The sequence below is a fragment of the Nansenia antarctica genome (assembly GCF_963989245.1).
Source record: "Nansenia antarctica genome assembly, chromosome: 17".
Lineage (NCBI taxonomy): Eukaryota > Metazoa > Chordata > Actinopteri > Argentiniformes > Microstomatidae > Nansenia > Nansenia antarctica.
The window spans coordinates 10,166,864-10,191,973 of record NC_137687.1 but is presented as its reverse complement, the minus strand read 5'-3'; the positions used below and the strand labels follow the sequence as shown (position 1 = coordinate 10,191,973).

Here is a 25,110-nt window from a genome sequence, read left to right as displayed (position 1 = left end):
TCCCACCATCTCACCATCTCACCATCTCACCATCCTACCATCTCACCATCTCACCACCCCTCCATCTCACCACCCCACCATCTCACAACACAGGAGTTTTTCCATCGTGGTGGTGAGGAAGCGTTCCATCCCTCAACCCCTCTGAGGAGCTGACATCTAATTCATTGGGGGGTTCTGTGTGGGTCACATCATCAGTGTGTGAGTGTGTGTGTATGATCGGCCGATATCGATCGGCGCCGATCAGATCGGAGCATCTCTAGTGTGTGTGTGCCTCATCATCAGTGTGTGTGTGTATGTGTGTATGTGTGTGTGTGTGTGTGTGTGTGTATATCATGTATCATCGTATGTGTGTATCATCAGTGTGTGCGCGCGCGTGTGTGTGTGTGTACACCAGAGAGAGCTCCCTAATAAAGCGACACCTGGACAATCCAACACAAGCTAAAAGGACTTAAGAGCAAAACATGTTCCAATCACGCCCGCCCTGCCACCCCACCTCCCTACCTGGAGATCCAATTCCACGCCTTTAAAAAAAGGGGGTCCAGGATATTCACCGGAGCTTGGCTGAACCTTAAACACCTCCACCGACCACCACAGTCCATTCCCAGAGTGCACCTCTGCCTTCAGACTGCGAGGTCAAATTGATCCGGCACGCACGCCCAGATACAGAGGGGCTTTGTCGGAGGAGCGCGCGTGCGGTCGGTCGGTGCGTGTCGGAGCGAGAGGGGGGCGCAGAACCCCCACACTCCGTCTCCTTCCTCGTTCTCCTCCAATCGGATGCTGTTCCCGGGGCGCTGAGGAGCTAGTTAGATGGACATCGTCTCTGTGTCTGTGTGTGTCTCTCTCTCTCTCTCTCTCTCTCTCTCTCTCTCTCTTTCTCTCTCTCTCTCCTTCCCTCCCTCCCTCTCCCTCTCCCTCTCCCTCAGACGGCCTCCGCTGACAGGGTGCACCACTTCCAGGAGGTGAGGGTGTTTCTAAGTGGATGAATAAGGTAATCATTCTCCTCCCCCATTCCCCAGTTAGACTAAATGGACACGGCTTGACTGGGGGGCTACTGGGGTCTTACCCTTGTGAGCCTGACAGACGTACGGCAGAGGGAGTGAACTGAGGGGGGGGGGGGGGGTTGAGGGGAGGAAGAGGTCAGTCACGTCTCACTAGCCGGAATACAAAGAGAAGGCAATAGCCAAGGTGATACCGGGACTATTGATGTAACCAATTTCATTCTCAAAATGGCGTTCGCTGCGCCGGGGTGGGAAAGAGATGGGTTTAATCTGAGGGAGGTAAGATGAAAACCATATTACTGTGGTGAGAGAAGGGGGGAGGTGTGTGTGTGTGTGGGGGGGTTAGGGCTAGGGCTAGGGGGAGGTGTGTGTGTGTGTGTGTGTGTGGGGGGGGGGGTTAGGGCTAGGGCTAGGTGGAGGTGTGTGTGTGTGGCGGGGGGGGTTAGGGCTACGGGGAGGTGGGGGGTGGGTCTCCTTGGGGAGAGTAAGAACACACGCTGTGCTGGCTCAGGGGATGCTGGGAAGTGCCATGGCTCTGTGTCTCTCTCTGTGTGTGTCTGTCTGTCTCTCTCCCTCTCTGTGTGTGTCTGTCTGTCTCTCTCTCTCTGTGTGTGTGTGTCTCTCTCTCTCTCTCTCTCTCTCTCTGCGTGTGTGTGTGTGTGTGTGTCTCTCTCTCTCTCTCTCTCTCTCTCTCTCTCTCTCTCTGTGTGTGTGTCTCTCTCTCTCTCTCTCTCTCTCTCTCTCTGTGTGTGTGTCTCTCTCTCTCTCTCTGTCTCTCTCTCCCTCTCTCTCTCTCGTGACATTGGGACGAGACAAGGCGCCTCGATGTTTCTTGGCTCAGCTCCAGCCCAGTGCGGATGAACAGAGAGAACGTTGGTAGGCGACAGCCCAAATTCAAACGTCAACTGACCTGCCACACAAATACTCCCCCACAAGACTATCCAGACTGTCCCTTCAAATAGGTGGCTGAACAGCACGGTAACAACCAAACAACCGAGAGGAGTAGAATATCCTGTGACCATTATCTTCCGAGGCTAGTATAAAAAAAAAAATCCCCCAGATCCCAAGTGACACAGCTGACCCAGATCGGGGTGTCATACATCAAACAACTCCGGCTGAACGCGCGGTGGCGGGGGGGGGGGGGTAGACTTCAGAGCAACAGCTTGTCGTTGGTGTATTTCTGTCCGTGTTTCCCTTAACAGACGATTTCATTATCGAATACCCAAATTCTCCGTGATGTTATACATCAAAGCAGACATCTTACAACTTCAGGGCTCTGTTCAATCCATCTCTGTAACTGGGTTTCTGGAATAAGTCAAGAACATCAATCTTTTTGGGAAGTGAAACAAAAGTCATGGAACCTACTACCGACAGATATCATAAACGTGACAAGTAAACGCATGTTCAAAAAGCAAATGAGGACACACCTGGGTACAGCAAACTTAGGACACTAGATGGTGACGCACCGTAGATGGAAATGTGTAGTCCACTCTAACATGGTTGTGGTTTGTTTTATATTTATATAACTAGATATATAAGTGTTTTATATTATGCCGAATGTAAAATTGTATGATGGATGATATATTTTAATGTTTGATATCTGTAATGTAGGTTTTAATGTTCGATATTTGTAATTTAAAGTATGTTATAAATGGTAAACGTTATTTGTAATGTATGTTTTAAATGTGGACCCCCACTAAAAGTAGCTCATGCCTATGGGTATAGCTAATGGGTGGGGCGGCTGTGTCTCAGGAGGTAGAGTCACTGTGTAATGATCACAAGGTTGGCAGATCAGCGGTTCGAGCCCCGGCTGGCCACATGTCGAAGTGTCCTTGGGCAAGACACTGAACCCCAAAATTGCTCCCAGTGAGCGGGCCGGCCGGCGCCTAGCATGGCAGCTTGCCGCCATTGGTGTGTGAATGTGTGTGTGTGAATGGGTGAATGAGAGGCCGTTGTAATATAAGCTGTATAAGTGCAGTCCATTTACCATTTAAGGGGGATCCTTACAATAAATATACAAAGAAACAAATAAAGCCAACGACTTAAAGGGCCTGTACTATAGCCTGTACTATAGTTTGGTACCTGTACTATAGCAATGACAATAAAGACCATTCATTCATTCATTCATTCATTCATTCATTCATTCATAGAGACGTCTAACCTGGCGGGTCCATGAAGTCGAAGTGCACCAGGTCGTCGATGCCCAGCTTCTTTAGCTGCAGGACCACAGAGCCCAGGTTGGACCTCAGGATCTCAGGGTACGTGTTGTCCTGCCGCACGCCAGGAAGGGAGAGAGAAAGAAAGAGAAAATGGATTGGTCAGGGTGGAGGAGATGATCTCGTCACACCTGGCTCGTGTGTCAAAATGTGTCAGAGACTGAGGAGTCTGGGAGCATTTTAACTTGTTTTAATAAAAAAATTAAAAAAAATGAAAATGAATCCCTTTGCCACTCAGCGTGACGTGAAAGAATTACCCTGTTAAGAGTAGAGAGGACTGGGGCCTTTACATGTTCATTTGTCACAGGGGTGCACTGGGGCAGGTTATTAAAAAGGGCTGCCTGCCTGCTGATTGGTGGAGAAAAAAAAACGTCTCTCTCAGGGTGACGACGAGGCCTAGTTGAGAATTGGAGAGTTCTGAGAGGAAGTACTGGATAACTAGACTGTGGTTCGTTGTGTGTAGGTGTCGCCTACTCTGCTTCTGAGCCTTTAAAGGCTGTTTCAGCATGGGGATGCACTTAGCAGCGCTCTACACTTTCACCATGGAAGAATCAACCACTTAACACTAGAACAGCCACGGGTGGGGTCGTTAACACTAGAACAGCCACGGGTGGGGTCGTTAACACTAGAACAGCCACGGGTGGGGTCATTAACACTAGAACAGCCATGGGTGGGGTCATTAACACTAGAACAGCCATGGGTGGGGTCATTAACACTAGAACAGCCATGGGTGGGGTCGTTAACACTAGAACAGCCATGGGTGGGGTCATTAACACTAGAACAGCCATGGGTGGGGTCATTAACACTAGAACAGCCATAGATGGGGTCATTAACACTAGAACAGCCATGGGTGGGGTCATTAACACTAGAACAGTCATGGGTGGGGTCATTAACACTAGAACAGCCTTGGGTGGGGTCATTAACACTAGAACAGCCATGGGTGGGGTCATTAACATTAAAAGTATTATTATTAAGAGCGTACCTGCATCTCTGTCTTGTAGGCCTTCTCTGTATAGAGGCGGAAGGTCTTCCCTGGGCGTGTCCTCCCGGCGCGGCCCGCCCTCTGCTGGGCGGAGGCTTTACTGATGGCCGTAACCAGGAGAGACTCTACCCTGATACGAGGGTTATACACCTGGGAGAGAGAGAGAAAGAGGGTTATACACCTGGGAGAGAGAGAGAGAGAGAGGGTTATACACCTGGGAGAGAGAGAGAGAGAGAGAGAGAGGGGGGGGGGTTCTTCTTCGGTGTATGGGTTGTTGTTTTCCTCTCCACTCCACCAGAATCGGGGCTACCCTTTTACCACCCCGAGACCTGGTTGAGGCTGACGGCAGAGGCAATAATGCACAGTGAATCAGCAGTGTTAGGAGAGTAGAGTTAGGCAGATATCTCAATTTGGCCAAAATATGACGTAGGAAATTATGCTATGAGGCTAACGATGACAGCTAGGATTAAATGTGTGAAGCAAAGGCCATTCAAGCCACACATGGAGACACGTGCACACATATACAGTACCAGTCAAACGTTTGGGCACACTTTCCCATTCAATTGAATAGCTTTTGACTGGTACTGTATCCAAAAACAAAGGCTCCAACATAAAAAGATACATACAATAAAAAGACATACTAACCTATATATTATATAATACATACTAGCCTATAACAAGGTTACGCAGACATTGGAAAGTCAAATTCAAGCACTTAATTGAAATGTTCAAGGCCATCAAATTAATTTGAACTGTTGTAATCTAGAAAAAATATCTTAAACTATCCCCCCCTAATAAAATTCATTACCATTTGTGTCCCAAACATGTGCTTTATCAGTTTAAGAACAATGCCGTGGGTCAAAATGTGCTCTTTGGCATTTAAATCATTTATTTTACATCCCAAAATGGTCAGAAGAATGTCAATGTCGCCTGAATATTGGTTACTTTAGAATTGTTGTTAAAGCGTGCCCGCCCATGTCCATGTAATATATCTACTGTACGATTTTATGTCATGTGGACTACGGATGCAAATTAGCTCACAGCTAAATCCGGCATATTTACTGTCACCATACTCTGTATAAGTGACTGTTCATTAATGTGCACTGTCCTGACTAAATAAAGATCTATCTATCTATGTATTTCTTTTTGAATGCTGTTTGCATCACGTTTTTAAAAAAGTAAAGCCGTCAAATATCCCATCCCTTTAGTAAACGACCCACGTGCACGCCGCGCACATCATCCCTGAGTGAGCCACATGTATGACTGTATGGCTCCGGGCTGGAGAAATGTCAGAGGAATAAATAACAGGCCGTTTCCATCTCTGCCGCTGTCAGGTGAGCGCGCCGCTCTGTTTATCTGGGGATTTTCAGGCAACAGAGGCAGATGATGGGGGCAGATTAGGCGGAGGGGGGGGGGGAGGAGGGAGGGAAGGCGACTAACCTTTTGCTTAGCAAATCCGGGATCAATTACAAACACCACACCGTCGATGGTCAGGGACGTCTCGGCGATGTTTGTCGACACCACGACCTGCAGAAAGCGAGCACAGCTGGGGGTCAGACACACTCTGCTGAGGGAGGGAGGGAGAGAGGGAGGAAGATAAGGGGGTCAGGCCCTGCAAAGGAACCACATCCCTCCCTCAAGTATTCGATCATTTCATTATTCATTTCATAGGATGATTATCGACGTTGAAACAAAAACAAGGGTCAAATAAAATAAAAAGGTGTGAATTCCGAGAGTCAAATTAATGTTGAAATCAGTGGTGCATGTGTGGTGGGAGAGGCGGGGGGGGGGGGTCAAGCTTGACTTGTAAGAGAGAGACAGAAAGATGAAGCTTAAGGACTATCTTAGTTGAGTCACTCCTAGTCTAACAGTCCCAGTCCCCCGAACACCACAGTGATGCAGCAAGCGGCAGAAACTCTGAATGAATTAAATTCTGCAACAGACGCTTCTGTGGCGCCCGTCGCAGACACGTGGTCTAATGCGACCCAACAGGGAAGTACCGCAGCAGCAGTTGCTGCAATCAAGTCAGAATGTGACTTCGGCAAACTGTGTTGGGGCCGGCTCGCCACTGAGCGTCCCGTCTGAACACATTACCGCTGCTCTTTTTGGAGGGGGGGCGGGGTGGGGGGGACGACGACTGTCTGCTCACAGCACGCCACCCCCCCTCATCTCCAAGAGATGTCGTCTCCTTTCTTTCTCTCCCCACCCAAATCCCTTCCCACAGGGTCTTTTCGAAAAAATTACAACAAATAATAGATGAAATAGTTGAGATTCCGCGGGTGGGCCCTGCAATTTAAAATGCGGGAGGCCCCTTTCAGAAACGGTGTGTGTGTACATTGATCCTCTGAGATGGTGTTTTTTTTGACAAGACACATAGATATATTTGTCTTAGATGAGAATGAAAGAAGTTAGGGTACACACCGAAAAAAAGAAAAGGGAGGCGTGCGATACAAGCCCCTGTCGTGTTCGACAAACAAAGCGAAGGATGATTCGTGCACCCCTGAGGTGCAGGCGCCGTGTGGAAGCGAGAGAGCGCCCATCGAATTAAAATCACTCAGACTGACAATCAGGGGGGGTGCTCGAAATCAACCTTGGAAAGTAAGGAAGTAAGTTGCACTGAATGAATAAGCTGCGATGATGTTTGTGGGGGGGGGGGATTGTCACTGCAATTGGTGCTCTAAACCCCGAACGGGTGGAACCGGCGTGTGTGGCAGCTGCTTCAAAGAGAAGGGTTTCGCAAAACATCTTCCTCAACGGTTTCATTTCCGAGTACGGAGAACGTTCAAAACATTACGGTTCGGGTTTTTCTTCGACTGAAATTCTACAGAGGCAAGAACATAGTTTACAGAGCTTAAGAGAAGCTGTGAAGGGGAAGAAGAAAAAAAAGATGAAATAAAAAAATAATAAAATAAAAAAACAGTCCCTCAGTTGTCAGAGGGGTGCTGTAGCTGATCAAAGCGCCAGGGCCCGGCTGCAACATTTATTTTCTCTCTCAAATTTAATAGGGTGCACACACAAATACTTGGGGGGGGGGGGGGGGGGGAGAGACTGAAATGAAAAGCTGTTTGGGTTGTGGGGGGGGGGTGACGCGAGCAAGGGGAAGCTGTGGAGTCGCACACATCTCTCCCAGGCCCCCAGATCTTTTTCTATTACAATTATCCCTATAGCGAGGCCTGTCTATGAGAGATGACAGCTGAATCGGAGCAACCGAAATCAAATGAGTCACATCACCCTATGGGTCGGTCTCTCTCTCTCTGTCAGCATTTCCACAGGCGGGGTGGGTGGGACGGAGGGGGGGACGGGACGGGGGGGAGGAGAAGAGGGAGGAAGGCAGATTTTTGCAGCTGCTCTCATGCGAGCCTTGAGGGGTGTTCCTGTTACATAACGTGTGGCCTGATTGGACAGAGAAACACTTCGGCCTCTGCTGGGTGGCTCTTGGGACTCAGTTGGACAGGTCCTAAGCTACTAGTACTGGGGCGTCGCCACTCCGATATCTGAGCATCACCTGGGGGGCGGGGGGTGTAAATAAAAAAAATGCCTCATCGCGTTTCTCCTCTCTCGTTCTCTTATGGGAAAAGCACGGGTATATCCCTGCAAGAGCACTTAATCATCAACTACAAGCGCAGGGAATAGTGATTGTTAGCAATATTTATTGCGACAACATAAGCAATTTGCAGATGCACTTCCCCTTGCGAGCACAGAAGTTTGAGAAACAAGTCTATGACAGAGAGGATCAAATGAATCATCAGTCACACTTTACATCAAGATGCCCGTATACGGACGTATGTAGTAACTATAATGACTCTAGTTAAAGTATCACTATGCTGTTACCGACTACTTTGGAACGGCATAGTAACAACTTGTTTTTACTACACACTAAGTAGAATATGGACTAATTATTAAATTACAGTTATGGGGCGGCTGTGGCGCAGGAGGTAGAGCCGGTGTCTAATGATCGCAAGGTTGGCACGGTTCGAACCCCGGCTGGCCACATGTCGAGGTGTCCTTTGGCAAGACACTGAACCCCAAATTGCCCCCAATGAGCGGAACGGCGCCTTGCATGGTAGCTTGTCGCCATTGGTGTGTGAATGTGTGTCTGGCCGGGTGGGGGGGGCATGTAGATAGTGAAGTGACTGACTTATATAGCTCCTTATTCCATAGCTCTGTCCAACGGCCTCTCATTCACCCATTCACACACCAATGGCGGCAAGCTACCATGCAAAGCGCCGGCCCCGCTCACTGGGAGCAATTTGGGGTTCAGTGTCTTGCCCAAGGAGACCGACACGCGGCCGATCGGGGCTCGAACTGCCGATCTGCCAACCTTGCGATCGTTAAGACGCCGGCTCTACCTCCTGCGCCACCGCCGCCCCTTAGTGAAGTGACGAGTGACCGTTGACGATGACTTCCTGTTCGTCATCGTGATAAACACGAGCATCACCTCTCTGAGTAGCTAGCGTAGCTGTCTCTTTAGCTAGCTGAAGCTGGGAGCCTCAGAGGCTGTTAAAACCCTATCTTCTAGGTTTGGATTTCTGTCTCAAGCGAGAGAACTGTTTAGTTATTAATGCCCTGGGGCTTTTTTTTTTTCTTTCTTTCTCCTCATTCAGCCTTAACCTCTGTGTGATTCAGCCGTCAGATGAAGAAGAAGAGCCGTTCCGCTTTGTATTCATATCCAGGAAAGGAAACAGCAGCCAAAGTGGGGCCCATTTCAGACCTGTCAGAAGGCAAGCCAACAATCACTTCCACTAGTTCACACCTCCCCCCCCCCTCGGAAGCCCCGTACATCTTGATCCGATTGGACACTTCAGCATCAGGTGGTAGGTTGTCGTTTCACGGCACATTTGACGGATGATTTTCTTTTTTTAAACAAACAAAAGCAACAGCGCCGACCCGACCGACCCCTCCTCCCTATCAACATAAACACCAACACCCCAACAGTAGGAGAATCAAACCCAAAGCAAATTGCTTGGCAGAGCGTTCCGAGACATTAAGGGGTGCTTTGCCACACTCGGTGACCCGTGGGTGTTGGAGAAATTGCACCTTCTTAAGAAGTCAATGATCCAGACACGAGCAGTCTGGAACAAAAGACCGACTGCGCCCGAGAAGCACAGAGACAGACAGACAGGCAGGGTTGGGTCATGTCGTCTTACAAAAAGACAGACAACGTCTGCCAACAACAACAACAACAACATCACCACCACCACCGACAGGACAGGATGACAGAGAGAGCTCCGTTTCCAATGCAAAATGAGACGTCCGACGGGTCTCTCTCTCCCCCCACCCCCACCCCCCCATCCCCCTCCAGCTTCAAGACACGGGGTGCGGCCATGAAGGGGGGGTCAGTCAAAGCCCCTAGCAGCTGCCACTGTATTATCCTCCGATTTCATCATCGTATGGAGGGGAGGATCTCTTGACTGCATTGATTGCGGAATGCTTATGTATGTAGAGGGAGGGGCCGGGGCACCGTATCGATTCGAAATGCTTATGTAGGTCCGGGGGGCCGTTACACCAGAGCACCAGAGCCGCCGGGCTCCTGCCTGTCTGTCTGTAGCCCCCCCCCCGTGTTATTGAGCATCGAGCATTGAGCGATCCGAGACTTTTCATCAGTAATGTCATTAGAGGCATCATCTCTGGCGCGTTATTTCTGGGTTATTAACCGGCAGTGAGGGGGGCAAGCACTGTGGCTAACACGAGCCATCGTTCACCCGCCTCCGCTGGGGAGATTGGACTGTTGACAAATAAAGCCTTCCTCCCCTGACAAAAAACAGAGGAGGAGGAGGGGGGGGGGGCGTCGTGAACAATCCGAGCGCCGGGCACATCGGCGATCGGCGGCTCATTGATATGTATACGGCAGACGTGCGCGGCTGACATTAGAGGGAATATACGCACGCACGTGGAGGGAGAGAGGGATGATGGGAAAACAAACCCAGAGCTAAACAGAGCCCATTTGTCAAAAGCCAAGAACAGTGATACTTTGGAAAGGGAAAGGGGGGGGGGATTAAAGTCTTTGTTGGTAATTACAGTGAATTGAAGCTCCCAACACTAAATCATTAAACTGTTTTTGAAAAAAAAGAAGAAGAAAGGAAGAAAAAAAGAAAAAAGGGAGAGATCAGTGGATTTGGTGGAGAAATGGAGAGAGAGAGAGAGAGAGATGACGGGGCTAGCATGGTATGCTAACGAGGGAGTGCTTAATGCAGTCGTTAGCATGCGTGGCAGCAGACTCCGGAGCCTTCTTCGCTCTTTCATTACCTCTCCTCGGGCTCACTGGGGTGACATCCCGCCACACCTCCGGCAACAACAGCCTCAATCTGACACAAGAGGGCCAAACTCACTCTGTGCATGATGCCGTTGTCCCAAGATGCCTTTGTCTAGCCCGCTCAAGACAGCCGCCATTTTGCTGCCGACGCTGTCCTCCATAAATTGAACTGGGAAACTAAGTTAGTGTCAAACCTTCCGGTTCAGTAAAGGCAAGTTGTTGGGGTTGGACAGTCATTAGGTGTTCCTCACTAAACTCACAGTGCCTGTTCGCTAGGCGGGGTACAGACAGCTCCAGTTAAAGTCCAACCGACAGTGTTAATCTCGTCAACGAAAATAATGAAGAAAATAATTGGTGACTTATTATTTTCTGTGGTAAAAACTAATCTAAAAAAATAAATAAAAATCAACAAATCTCACCTGCAGTAAATAAATAACAACCGATTGTTGTGATCAATATCAGCACATCTGCACAGCGCCTTACTGAGGCTGAACCTCTCAAACATAGAGCTTGTCTTTGCATCGATCACTGTCCTGACATGCTCTGTCCAGGGGTGACCTTTAACCTGCTGCAGTGTGTGTTCTTCTAAGAAATTGGCTGTTGGGAAGAGAATCATGCGACTATGGACGTTATGCAGTTGAACATGTTGGGAGGACGAGGCTATGGATGTTTGTGCACGTGGAAATCAGTGATTCGTGTTTACTAACTATGAGTTAATGAGGCAATACAAACGTCACTACAATGGGAGTAAAATTAAAAAGACTTTATGATCTGCCCGTCTCGGACAACCAGGAGGACACATCACAAGTGGAACCGTGGCTTGAACAAAACTAAAACAAGGTCACTCTTTACATTGAGCTGCCACTAGAACTATGTCATGTTTCTGTAATTACTTTAGTAATAACAACATTGACTTTTCCCTGATCCACTTGTGTAATAACAATGTGTTCAACTCCACTCACTATTGCACTTGGCTAATTACTGTTAAACAACACAGATATACAATGTTATTAGGCTAATTACTGTGAACCACCATGGATATACAATGGTGTTACGGTAATTACTGTTAAACTACACGCATATACAATATTATTATGCTAATTACTATGAAACAACATGGATATACAATGTTATTAGGCTAATTACTATGAAACTACGGTACATGGATATACAATGTTATTAGGCTAATTACTATGAAACTACACGCATATATGATGTTATTAGGCTAATTACTATGAAACTACATGGATATAAAATGTTATTAGGCTAATTACTATGAAACTACACGCATATACGATGTTATTAGGCTATGAAACAACATGGATATACAATGTTATTAGGCTAATTACTGTTAAACTACACAGATATACAATGTTATTAGGCTAATTACTGTTAAACTACACAGATATACAATGTTATTAGGCTAATTACTGTTAAACTACACAGATATACAATGTTATTAGGCTAATTAAAGTGACACTACAACAAGTACAGGTGCTTCTGGATGTGAGGTGTTGAAATCGAACAAAGTCACAACTAAACGTTATGGCTGTGACTTCATAAGTAAGTAAATAAGTCATCAATAATCTTTTCACGGATCCAATGACAGCCGAATCAGCCTCTTATTGGAGAGGCGGAGGCAATGAGTCATTTATCACACCCCTGTCAGATGTTTGGGAGCTAAATGTTGTGCAAATTGACTGGCTGATGATGGCTTCTGATATCCTGTCAGATCCCTGGCCAGCGGGAGAGCAGGCCAGGTGGTTCCACTGCTGTGATCATCGTAGGGGGGGGGGGCTGTGGCGGCTGTGGCGCAGGAGGTAGAGCCGCCGTCTAATGATCGCAAGGTTGGCAGATCGGCGGTTCGAGGCCCGGGCTTGGCAAATGTCGAAGTGTCCTTGGGCAAGACATTGAACCCCAAATTGTTACCTTGCATGGTAGCTTGCCTACCTCGCCAGTGGTGTGTGAATGTGTGTGTGAACGGGTGAATGAGAGGCCGTTGTAAAGCGCTTTGGATAAAGGCGCTATATAAGTCAGTCCATTTACCATTTAAAAAAAAAAAACGCTGGAGGCGTCTACTGTCTACGGTGCACATTACTACCACAACACGCAGACAAAAGGAGCGTCAACACACCCACAGCTGTGGGGCCCGGTTCAGGACGGGAGGGAGAAGAGAGAGAGAGAGAGAGGGAGTGGTACATTATCCTACTGTAGGTGAGCGAGGTTGTTCTCTCTGCTCTTGTAATGCACGCCGGTCCTTTCTCCAGGACCGAGAAGGCGGATGATTGTGAACTCTGTTCTGGGAGTGAGTGAAAGAGGTCGTGCAAAAAACCAATAGGGGGAGAGGAAAGATAAAAAAGACTGCGGCTCGAGTGCTTTCCTCAGGCTCAGTGGGCGTGAGTAATACTCCAGTTATAATTTAGAGCAGGGGAATCGTAGGCTGACAAAAGCGGCATATGTTGTGTGAGTCAGCCTTGCACCAAAGGGGGAAAACAGTTTTTTTTAACCCCCCCCCCCCCCCCCCCCTGCCACCACCACCCACCCCCCCCCCGCCCGCCACCACCACCCCCCCCTCTCCATATCAACCCACCTATTTCCCTGTCTAGTCTCTCTCTCTCTCTCTCTCTGCATTTCTCACTTTCGTCAGTCCACTCTCCTCCTTCCAACCCTCTCGTACCTTCTCTCGCTCGCTCTCTGGACTGGGATATTGAGGTGTGACAGTTCTAGAAGGTGCCAGAGAGTTCTAGAAGGTGCTAGATAGTTCCAGAGAGTTCTAGAAGGTGGTAGAGAGTTCTAGAATGTACTAGAGAGTTCTAGAGAGTTCTAGAAGGTGCTAGAGTTCTAGAATGTGCTAGAGAGTTCTAGAAGGTGGTAGAGAGTTCTAGAAGGTGGCCAGTGTATTAGGTTCGGGAATGATTGTGAGTGCCGGGGTGGCGAGGTTTTTTACCTTTCTTCCTATGGCTCCGTTGGGCTTGCGGGGCGGGGGGGGCTCGAAGATCCTCTGCTGCTGCTGGGGGGGCAGCGTGGAGTACAGGGGGATAATTTTGATGTCCCCGACTTCGGGTCCCAGGTCGTCTATTTCCCTCTTGATTCGCTTGCAGGCCTCGTCGATTTCCTGAAAGACGGAAGGAAGCAGAACAATTAACGCGGGGGAGATGGACGGCTGAGGAGCGGCAGACACGTGGACACACGCAGACACACGCAGACACACGGACACCTGGCTCTGGTCTGAACCACGCCTAGAGAGAGAGAGAAAGGGCCCTGGGTCTGGAGGGTAGAGGGTAGGGGAAGGGAGGGGAGGGGGAGGAGGAGGAGGAGGAGGGCAGGGGAGGGGAGATGGCGGTGACTGCTACAGTACATTTGTTCTGCCTATCGCTCCATCTGACGGAGGAAATTAAACCTGGACTGCCGTGTGCTTGGGTGAGCTCCCCATGGCTCTGTTGTCAAATGCGGCAATCAGGGAAAAACACGGACGCGCGCGCGCACACACACACACACACACACACCGAGACAAACACACACACACACACACACGGTTCATTATTCCATACGGCAATATCGTAGGGGCAAAAACGTGAAATGAGTACGCTGCTGCAGTGATGCATAACCCGGCAGGCAAATCACAGCAGATCAGTTTAGTGGAGCTGAACGTTCCAGAGCCACTGGGCTGGCAGACAGAGTACCTGAGTCGCCACGACGATGCCAGTAAGACAACACGACAGCGGCACAACACAACACCGAGGCCTCTGAACCAGCCAGCCTCGACATGAGCTAACATGCTAGCGTGTTGTTGGTACCACAACATCAACCTAGTAACACACAAGAGGGACGGCGGCACGGTAGAATACATCGACATGTAAAAGACTATTAACTTAGCTAGCGACCGCTCAAATCGACCAAATGAAACGCTATCCGTCCCCCACCCCTCCTCCCCCCGAAATCACCAGACACTAGACTAGATAACGTTAAAAGCTATCGACTCTTAAAAACAGAAACAAAAATAGACACGAGCATGGAGACACAACCGCCTGATTAAGTCAGTTTCATGTCATACTTTAAACAAGTGCTCAGAAACATGTAACCCATATGTGAGGCACCACCACTTCCTGTCAGGGAAAGGGAACCACAGCCTGTGCTGTAGCACCACCTTCAGGCCAAGGGGGGCAGTGCAGGCAGGCAGCTACTACTGTGGATTCTGTGGGTGTTATTATGGTGCTAATGCTAATGAATTGGCACTTAGGAAGAACTTAGGCTACTACTGCTAATAATCGTTTTCTATTGGTGGAGACAGCGGGGGGGGGGGAATAACAGGAACCGTTTTAATAAATGTTTCAATCATCGTACCAACAAATGCAACTGACAGCACCACGCCACACACACACACACACACACACACACACACACACACACACACACACACACACACACACACACACAGTAAGCCTCATGAGCAGGGCAGTGGCTCTTTCTCCAGCAGCAGCGACGTCTACTCTGACCAGGCTCAACGGTTATGGCCGCGCGCCTCCTCTTCATCAACAGGTCTGACAGGCTGGAGTGGGGACGCGGTAAATCTGAATGGATTGATAAAATTATACCCCGCATATTAATAGACCATCAACCCTCTGGATGCAGCAGCTGCCATGAAAAATGGCCGTGGCTGCCAAGGTAGCTGGGCTGGGAGAGGGGGGGGGGGGGGGGCTGGGCTGGGCTGGGAGGGGGGGGGGGGGGGGGCTGGGCTGGGCTGGGAGGGGGGGGGGCTGGGCTGGGCTGGGCGAGAGCGCCTGTGTGCCTGGACAGAAATAGATCACGTGCACAGCGGGGGGGGGGGGGGGGGGGGGCAGGCGGCCAATGTCGGGAACTTAACCCATCGGCGGTCCCCCCCCCAGACCCCCAGGAGCGACGGTAGGGGGTTGGGGGGGGGGGGGGGGGGGGCGAGGAGCACCTAACGGAGACAATTAGGCGCTCGCTGCCTCGGTCCAGTTTAATAACCGAAGTCCCCCGTGAATCCTTTACGTTTTGATGTTAACCGCTAAGGGGGGAAGCTTAAATAGTGGGACTTATCGTGGCCAGACAGCTGTGACACGTTTTGACATTATTATAATTTTTTTGGTACACTGTGTTCTTGTTTGTTTCTAAATGGTTTACGGCAGGACGATATGCCACAAATACTCTGAGGGGGGGGGGGGGGGACATAATCCCCCCCTTCCCTTTCTTTCTTTCTTTCGTTTGTGCTAAATTAAAAAAATTGCTTCATCTCCGAGTGAGATAAAGAGGCTGTGTACTTTCTTTCTCCGCAAGATCGGCTAACCCCATCATTAGTCGACATCAAAGTTGAGGGGAGACGCGAGAGGTTAAGATGCGCTCTGGGGGGCGGGGGGGGGGGGGGGGGGTAAGGGGGTAAGGGGGGGGGCGCCATGGCACCCTTTGAACAGCCATCTCCTCCAGATCTACCTCACACATTAACTTCTTTAACCCAATTAGAACAATGTTAATCAACTCACCGTGGGAGAGCTCTCTCTCTCTCTCTTTCTCTCTCCCTTTCTCTCTCTTTCTCTCTCTTTCTCTCTCCCTCCCTCCTTGCCTGAGCCACTTGACGGCCTTTGCATTCTGCATTATTGAGCTGGAATTGGGGGGAGGAGGGGGGTCCAACTCCCAAAACAATGTGTAACGCATCACTACCCACTAAAACTTCCCCAGCTTCTTCCTCTGGATTAAAACTAGGCGGGGGTCAGATGTGCCGTTCCTGGGCTGTCCGAGAGGAGCTGGAGACATCACTAAATCTAAAATCAATTACCCAGCAGCCCCCTTGAAGAAGGAGACCTACTTCAAACACAAACGCTGCCCGTCCCATGACTTCATCCTTTTCCGTAACGAGCCAGACCGTCGATCGATCCGGCTATCAGCAGATTAAACGGAGGCAGGTGCGTGGCGGTGTGTCTCCCGGTGACGAATAACCGCCGCTAATGAATAGGCCTGTCAAACTTTGTGTGGGATAGAGTTTCATTTTTTATTTTATTACATCGGCGACTCCTCGACTCCTAATACGATGTGTGGAATGTTGAATGCGCACCGACGCCCCACCCCCCCCCCCCCCCCCCGCTGAAATAAATCAATCGCGAGATCTAGAACGGAAAAAAAAACAAGCCGCTGAAATGAATTAACAACTATCAGGTTGGTCTTCGGTGCAGCCTGGGGGCGGTCGCAGTTACACTAATTAAACAGAGTAGCACACAGAGGAACAGAGGAACAGAGGGACGGGAGCTAACGTGTTGCGTTAGGAGAGGAGAGGAGAGTGGTGAGAACAGGGTGGCACTGCAGGCGTGGCTGCCGCCTCTCACACACTGGTTTGGAGGCAGACAGACAGACAGACGTTTCGGGGTGTCACCCAGACACATGACAACATTCACAGGAGCGGAAAAAAAAAAATGAGAAGAAATGACTTAATATGGAGGATTCATGAGGAGGGAGGGGGAATCTGAGTCACCATAAAAAATGTCTACCCATGTCATTTCATAAAACAGGCAAGGGGGTTGTGTGTGTGTGTGTGTGTGTGTTTGCATGTTAAGGGTTAAGGTGTGTGTGTGTGTGTGTTTGTGTGTGTGGGTTTGCATGTTAAGGGATGAGGGTGTGTTTGTGTGTGCATGTTAAGAGTTACGGTGTGTGTGTGTGCATGTTAAGGGACGAGGGTGTGTGTGTGTGTGTGTGTGCATGTTAAAGGATGAAGGTGTGTGTGTGTGTGTGTGTGTGTGTGTGTGTGTGTGTGTGTGTGTATACGAGCACACTGCCTCACCTCTTGTCCGGTGAGGAAGAGCAGCACGTCCCCCTCGTCCTCCTCACACATGTGGATCTGGATGACGGTGCGGATGGCCGCCTCCAGGTAGTCCCTCTCCGGCTCCGGGGTGTAGAAGATCTCCACGGGGTGCGTACGCCCCGGGATGGTCAGCAGGGGGCAGCTGTCAAAGTACACCTGGAACTTACCGGCGTCCAGGGTGGCGCTCATGACGATAACCTGGGGGGGGCGACAGGAAGAGACCGTTAGCGAGAGAGTAAGTGAATGTTAATGCTAGCGTGAGTTCCACAATGAGTCCATCATCCACATCCTCTATCACATCCTCCAGTGTGGTACGGTAGCACAGACAGTCAAAACCACGGATCGAACTACAGCGGATTGTTAAAAAGGCATCCAAAATCAGAGGCCGAAACCACTTTTTCTGGGCTTTTCCCCCATAGCCATCAGGACTCTGAACGCCTCCCTCACTGACATGACCGACATGCATACCATGATTGTCTGTTGTCTATTTATAAAGTATTTTTTTCTGAGTGGGGCAGTCCTATTCATATTTTTCATTTTATTGACAGACACAGTAGAGATTTAGACAGGAAGGATGGGTGAGAGAGAGAGGAGGGATGACATGCAGGATATGTCCCCGGCCGGAATGGAACCCGGAAGCGCCCCGTCTATTTTTTGTCTGATGTTGTTATTGTGCACTTCCTTGTTTTTGTCATTTGTGTGCTGCAGAGATCAATATGCTGTACTGAGAACAAATTCCACCGGCTTTGGTTGTGTGGCTAATAAACTATCTATCTACCTACCTATCTATCTACCTACCTACCTACCTACCTACCTACCTATCTATCTATCTACCTATCTACCTATCTATCTATCTAGTAGGTGAGGGCGAAATGGGAGAGAGAGAAGAGCATTATGGGGAATAATGGCGAGATAGCAGTAGTTAGTGATAGCAGGGGAAACAGGATAGGCCTAGAGATAGTATATATTTGTATAGCGCATTTGTCACAGAATGTGACCCAATGCGCTTCACACAGAGCAAAGAAGATAAAGCGACAACTAAGATGGACATTTAAAAGGCCAGATTGAATAAGTAGGTTTATTTTTTTATTTTTTTTTAAGATTGTATCCCTTTTTCACCCAATTTAGTATCCAATTGAACCCAACCTAGCATCCAATTATCCCCTGCCTATTGCGTAGGATCCGCCGCACGACCCCGTGGCCGGCAGCCCCAGAGGAGATCGCCAGGCAGACTAGCTGACTGGCTCCTCGAGCCCAGCACCGTTATTCCGGCACCCCGGGGGCGCTGTTGCGCGACGGATCCTTGTCCGGAAATAGTCCTATACCGCCCTCTGGAGCGGCCGCTCAATATGCCGCTCCCTGTGTGCCTCGGCCATATCCGGGTCTGGCGAGACCGGGATTCGATCCCAGTCCCCGGTGGGCAGCTTGCACTAGTGGCTAGTGCTTAGACCGCTACGCCACCGCGGGGCACGCGAATAAGTAGCTTTTGAGGTCTCGCTGAAATGTTTCCAGCGTTTTGTACAATCTCAGGCTCTCAGGTAGGGTGTTCCACAGTCTGGGAGGATATATACTGAAAGCTGTCTCTCCATACCTCCTGGTCCTGGCTTCTGGGACCGTCAGGAGTTCAGTGCCAGTGGACCTCAGGGGTCTACCTGGTGTGTGTCTTACAAGCATGTCCATGGTGTATTTGGGTGCATGGCAGTGGAGTGATTTTTAGACTAGTAAAATAATCTTGAAGTCTATTCTATAGCTGACAGGGAGCCAGTGCAGTGATCTCAGGACTGGTGTGATGTGTGCCCTCCCTCTGGTCCTTATAAGGACACGTGCAGCTTCCTTTCTTTTGTTATTATGAATGTATGTATGTATGTATGTATGTATGTATATAATGTTGACAATTGTTCAAATATGATTTTTGTGTCGGACCCCAGGAAGACTAGCTCATGTCATGGCACGGTTCCCACACCTTCTGAAACATCAAATTCAAGCACCTTTCAAGGACTTTCAAGACACAATTCCCTCAAATTCAAGGACCAAACACGGCATAGTTTGAGACAGATCTAGATGAGAATATGTATAATAGGAACTCTCCGCTCACAGACAATTAAAAAGAGAGGCTTGAATGTGTGAACACTAGATGGTCTCTTGCCTTCTCTACCACAGCACAGCAAAACAATATATTGTGAAATATGTGTAAAGTTAAGCAATACAGAGACTTATTTACTAGTTGACAAGCTACGCACATTTTTTTGAATACATATATTTCTTTAGAGAGAGAGAGAGAGAGAGAGAGAAGAGAGGGGAATTCAAGCAATTTCAATGACCCATGTCTATTTTCAAAAACTTTCAAGGCCTTGATTTTTTTTTTATATCAAATTCACAAACTTTCAAGGATTTCAAGGACCCGTGGGAACCCTGCATGGCCTTACTAATGGGGATTCTAATAAACTAACAAACTTGAGGTAAAGTAGTGGAAATGAGGATTTCTCCGGAAAAATCCATCAGAGACAGGGGGGAAAAGACAAGGACAGGACCAGAGTGGAATCACATTACGTCGACTCCACCAAACGCCCGGTGGATTTGGATTATAAACAAGGACATCCAGCTGTGGCGCACGCCGACCCCTCTGCCCCAGGCGAGGTCAACACCCTCTGCGCTCGGTCTGAGGCCGGAGCACCATGGAGCCTGTCGCGAGGGGATCACGTGGATCGTAATGACGACAGCGGCCGTCTCTGTGGCCGACGTCAGTCAAGAGTCAAGACTAAGTAAGGAGGTGGTTATTGGTTATCGGTCACATGACACAGGATACAGTTGTGAACTGTAGGGGTAGTGGTGGTCTAGTTGATAGTGAGGTGGACTGGTGAAGGTCTATTAGTCAATGAACAGAATTCCCACACAGAACTCTCACACAGAACTTTCACACAGAACACAGAACTCTCACACAGAACACAGAACTCTCACACAGAACACAGAACTCTCACACTTCCAGGGTGAAGAGGGTGAATACGCAACAAAGCGGGCGGTCGCCCAGACAGCACTCCAGGCTCCGTCCTCGGAGCGGTGCTCTGACCAGCTGGCAGCCGCCTTTACTGACATCCTCAAACTCTCCCTGACCCCCGGTCTGTAATCCCCCCCCCCCCACCTGCTTCAAGGTGACCACCATTGTTCCCTGTGCCCATGAACACAGAGGTCACCTGTCTGGTATAATCGCCCCTGTTGCACATCTGTCATCTGTGCTTTGAGAGGCTGGTCAGGGCAGCACGTTAACTCCGCCCAACCAGACACCCTGGACTGACTCCAATCTGCCTATGGCTGAACAAGGTCCGCAGAGCACCTGTGTGACAATTCTGTTCATTGACTAATAGTTCAGAATCTAAACACCATTGTTCCCGCCTTAAAATTGTAAAAGTCTTAGGGTAAGGGTAGCTGTATAGTATACTAGTATACAGACTCTTTTATCCAAAGCGACTTACAATTACAGATTACTGGGACCAGTCTCCCTGGAGTGACTTAGGGCTAAGTGTCTTGCTCAAGGGCACACCGGTGGTGGTGGTCCCCAGGTGGGGATTTGAACTCATGACCTTCTGATCACCAGTCCACCTCACTAACCACTAGACCACCACTACCTCTACAGTTCACAACTGTCTCCTGAGAGAGAGAGAGAGAGAGAGAGAGAGAGAGAGAGAGAGAGAGAGAGAGAGAGAGAGAGAGAGAGAGAGAGAGAGAGACAGAGAGAGAGAGAGAGAGAGAGAGGTAGAGAGAGAGGGAGAGAGGGAGGGAGAGAGAGAGAGAGAGAGAGAGAGAGAGAGAGAGAGAGAGAGAGAGAGAGAGAGAGGTAGAGAGAGAGGTAGAGAGAGAGAGAGAGAGAGAGAGAGAGAGAGAGAGAGAGAGAGAGAGAGAGAGAGAGAGAGAGAGAGAGAGAGAGAGAGAGAGAGAGAGAGAGAGAGAGAGAGAGAGAGAAAAAGTACCCCAGATCGTGACTATATTACAAAGACAGCAGAACTCAGGGCCCTGACCCATGCGGGTGATGATGCTCAGAGCCATAAAAGCGCCCCGTGTTCCTCCCAGGAGCCCATTAGAACAAGCACATTAAGGATTCTGATGGGAGGGCGCCTCTCCGATTTTCAATCTAAAATATTTCGGGGGGCCACCGTCTCGGCATTTCGCTTTTACGCACCACGAGACATAATAATTGCTCTTAATCAAGGCAAATTAAACTTCAAATTTAGAAGGGGATGCGAGTCGTGGGGGGGGGGGGGGGGGGCAGGGGGGGCGATCATTCCCAGTAACCTAGACCTCATTTAACAGTCCCTGAACACGTGTATAACCTTTGATTCGATCCTGACAACAACTAGTCATTACCCATCTGCTTTATGAGAACTGTGTCCGCACATTCAGGCCTATAAAAACCGCGTGCCTCTGCGTCGTCGTCCCCTATCCGCCCCCCCCCCCCCCCCCTTCCCTTGGCTGATTGCCTTAAAATGGGCTGACCCGGGGAGCAATCTCCGAGCTGCTGCAGAGGGGACTGGCTGTGCATCTCTGAGCTGAATAGCGACTGTTTGTCTTTGTCTCAATAGACACACAGCTGTCAGGCGTGGAGGGGCTGTCAGCGAAAGGTGAAGAAAGGAAGGGGGGGGAGTAAACAATGTTAGCTACTGATGCTTATTTGGGGGGCGGGGTATAATAGGAAGTGAGAGTGTGTGTTTGGGACAGACACAGGATTGTTTGCATGCGAGAGTGCTAGCATCGAGGTAGCAGATAGATAAGCATGCAGGAAGTCGTTAGCCTCATAGCATAATTGCTTGTGAAGTCATGCTTCACTTGTGGTCAGCTGAGCCATCTTTGTATGTAGTGTCAAAAATGCCCAATGTCAAAGAGATGACTTGGGCAGACAGTGATTTTGGAATGTAACAAGCATTCTGATAGGCTGATGGCATCATAGGCAAAAATGCCCAGTGAATCAGCAGTGTTAGGAGAGTAGAGTTAGGCATATATCTCAATTTGGACAAAATATGACTTAGGCAATTATGCTATGAGGCTAAAGAAGAGTGAAAAAGTAGGTGGACGCAAAGGCACGAGAGATGAGGTATCAGGGAGTAGCTTTGACAAGCAGTAGGTGGCTGTCGATGACCCCAGGCTAGACACACACACAGCATGACCAACGACAAGTAAACTAACGCGTAGAACGTGTTGGGGTCACAGCCAGGGTCACAATCGGTAGGTGTACATAAAAGAAAACTGGAAATCAAACACTTCTTCTATGCTTCTTGGACAAGCAAGCACTTTGAACGCAGGTCAACACTTCCACCTCCCGTTTGATAGCTTACCGAAAGTGACACGGGTCATCGCATCGTAATAGCCTGATGTGGCGTTTCCTAGAAAGGAACGCTTTCAGAATGTCACTTGTCTGCTTTATGCCTGAAGAAGGTCGACGTTTATAAATATTTTTTTATTTTTTTTATTTCTGTGACTTACATTTGACTAAGCAAGTGAATCATCGATTCACCGGTTCTAGCAGGAGGCGTAATCTAGCTCAGGCCAGGGGCCATTGGCAGTCTTTGTGAAAATATAGTTGTTCTTTTTTTATATAGACACTGGAGAAACAGTACAAGGGGGGCAGTAGAAGTCTTAGGATGACTGAAAGCTCGCAATAAACAACTTTTTTTCGCACAGTGTTTGAGTGTGCGGACGCTGTTATTTTGCGCTCTCGAAAGGGGACGCTACCTTGAGGTCGGACCTCTGTCGGACCACCTCCTTCAGGACGCCCATCAGGATGTCGGTGGCCAGCGTGCGCTCGTGAGCCTCATCCAGGATGATGACGCCGTAGCGCTCCAGGAGAGGGTCGTTCATCGCCTCGCGCAGCAGCATACCGTCTGTCATGTACCTGGGGACAGGAAGGGATACGTACATATATGAGCATAGTTACACTGTAAGGGGTTAACATATATGTATATTTGTTTTTGGTGTTTCCTGTCTCATGACCCTTGCATATGTTTTTGTAGTCCACTAAATCTATGACTACAATTCCCTTGATGCCTAGCCACTAGGTGACATTTTTGACACAGGTGTTGTTGTGCGTCGGCTAAATCAAGTGATGTTGTTTGAACCCTTCATACCACTGCATTCACTTGTCTGCTTTATGCCTGAAAAAGGTTTGTGTCAGTGTTTGAGTGTGCGGATGCTGTTTTTTTGCACTGTATTGATACTGTTCAGTTCCAGCACCTCAGCAAAGTCTGATCACGGATGAGCGGTGGTATTTTCACTAAACATGTATTCTAGAATGTAATATATGTGTCTATGTCTGCCTATTTTTAACCCATATGAATTGTAGAATGTAATATATGTCTGCCTATTTCTTTTGTTTTTTTTAAGTTATTTTTTCTGAGTGGAGCAGTCCCACTCATATTTTTTTGATGTCCGCGGCTAGAATCGAACCGGGAGCCCTGCGGTACATGGTCAGCGCTTAATCCACTACGCCACCTAAGCGCCCCTGTCTGCCTATTTCTAACCCATATGAATTGTAGAATGTAATATAGTGCCGATGTCTGCCTAGTCTGTCCACTTCACACAGAATTTCACTAAGTTTCCATGGGAGCTTCATTGAGGCATGTAATGTACTAGGGCTGTTACGATTCGTCGACTTGCGTAATGTTCTTCGGTGCGTCGTAAATATATATATATATTTTTTTTTTTTTTTTTTAAATAAGCAAAAAAAATAAGCAAAAAAAATTATAAGCAAAAATGAAATGGCCTATCACAGCAGTACGTCTGCAATGAACGAGCACCTCAAGCGAAAGCATCCTGGAGCTCTTTGTGAAGACAGCCGCAAGATAGCACCACCGTAAGTCACCGTTGTATTTCTGTTCACTTTTCCGGCCGTGTACGAGTGAAAAATGGATAGTTACTAGCTAATGTTACACAAGCAATGTAGCTCACCACAGTTTGTATGTCTTGTCTTCTGGTGTTAGTAACGTTAGCTATGTAGCTGGCTAGCTACGGTAGCCTATTGTCATTGTGGTGCTCGCACCTACTGTACGTTATCTAGCTCGTAGCTCGCATGCTACGTTAGCATCAATTTAGCTAATCATAACATAGCAGCGAGAGTAACGTTAGCTAGCTATGTAGCTACTAGCTAGCTATGTGTTGTGGTGATGGACAGACTTCTAAATGGCCATGTTGGCATTCAAGTTGGCTAAACATAGCAGTGAGGTGGAAATTAAGGGGCCTACACATGATTAAAAAAAATATATCGAACAGTAAAAAAAATATCGTTAAATTAGTCGTTTTAATTGAAAAAATAATCGCTAGATTAATCGTTAGAAAAATTGTCGTTTGGGACAGCCCTATAATGTACACTACCGCATAATGTACATGTGCTGATCGCTCATCTGTAAGGTGACAGGATAAGTGACGAGAGGTTACCTCATCCAACGTCATCAGATCAGAGACTACATAGGAACAAGGTCCTCCTGAGACATCTACTACCCCCCAGCACTGCCCCTCCTGAGACATCTACTACCCCCCAGCACTGCGTCTCCTGAGACATCTACTACCCCCCAGCACTGTGTCTCCTTAGACATCTACTACCCCCCAGCACTGTGTCTCCTGAGACATCTACTACCCCCCAGCACTGTGTCTCCTAAGACATCTACTACCCCCCAGCACTCTGTCTCCTGAGACATCTACTACCCCCCAGCACTGTGTCTCCTGAGACATCTACTACCCCCCAGCACTGTGTCTCCTGAGACATCTACTACCCCCCCAGTACTGTGCCTCCTGAGACACCTGCTTTCCCCTATACTGTGTCTCCTAAGACATCTACTGCCCCCTTGTCCTGTGTTAAAAAAAAAAAA

General features: G+C 48.7%; 1 protein-coding gene across 2 annotated transcripts in view; it reads right to left on the bottom strand.

The window, feature by feature from the left end:
* The window catches only part of dhx15 (DEAH (Asp-Glu-Ala-His) box helicase 15), a 42,012-nt gene that overhangs the window by 8,178 nt on the left and 8,724 nt on the right, over positions 1–25,110 (bottom strand). For both annotated transcript variants that reach the window (XM_080547209.1, XM_080547208.1), the window contains exons 4-9: positions 22,982–23,141; positions 17,240–17,458; positions 13,397–13,564; positions 5,637–5,723; positions 4,197–4,346; positions 3,160–3,268 (exon numbers count right to left, since the gene is read on the bottom strand). In XM_080547209.1, the coding sequence (XP_080403335.1) occupies positions 3,160–3,268; positions 4,197–4,346; positions 5,637–5,723; positions 13,397–13,564; positions 17,240–17,458; positions 22,982–23,141 (893 nt within the window). The remainder of the gene's footprint in view (positions 1–3,159; positions 3,269–4,196; positions 4,347–5,636; positions 5,724–13,396; positions 13,565–17,239; positions 17,459–22,981; positions 23,142–25,110) is intronic.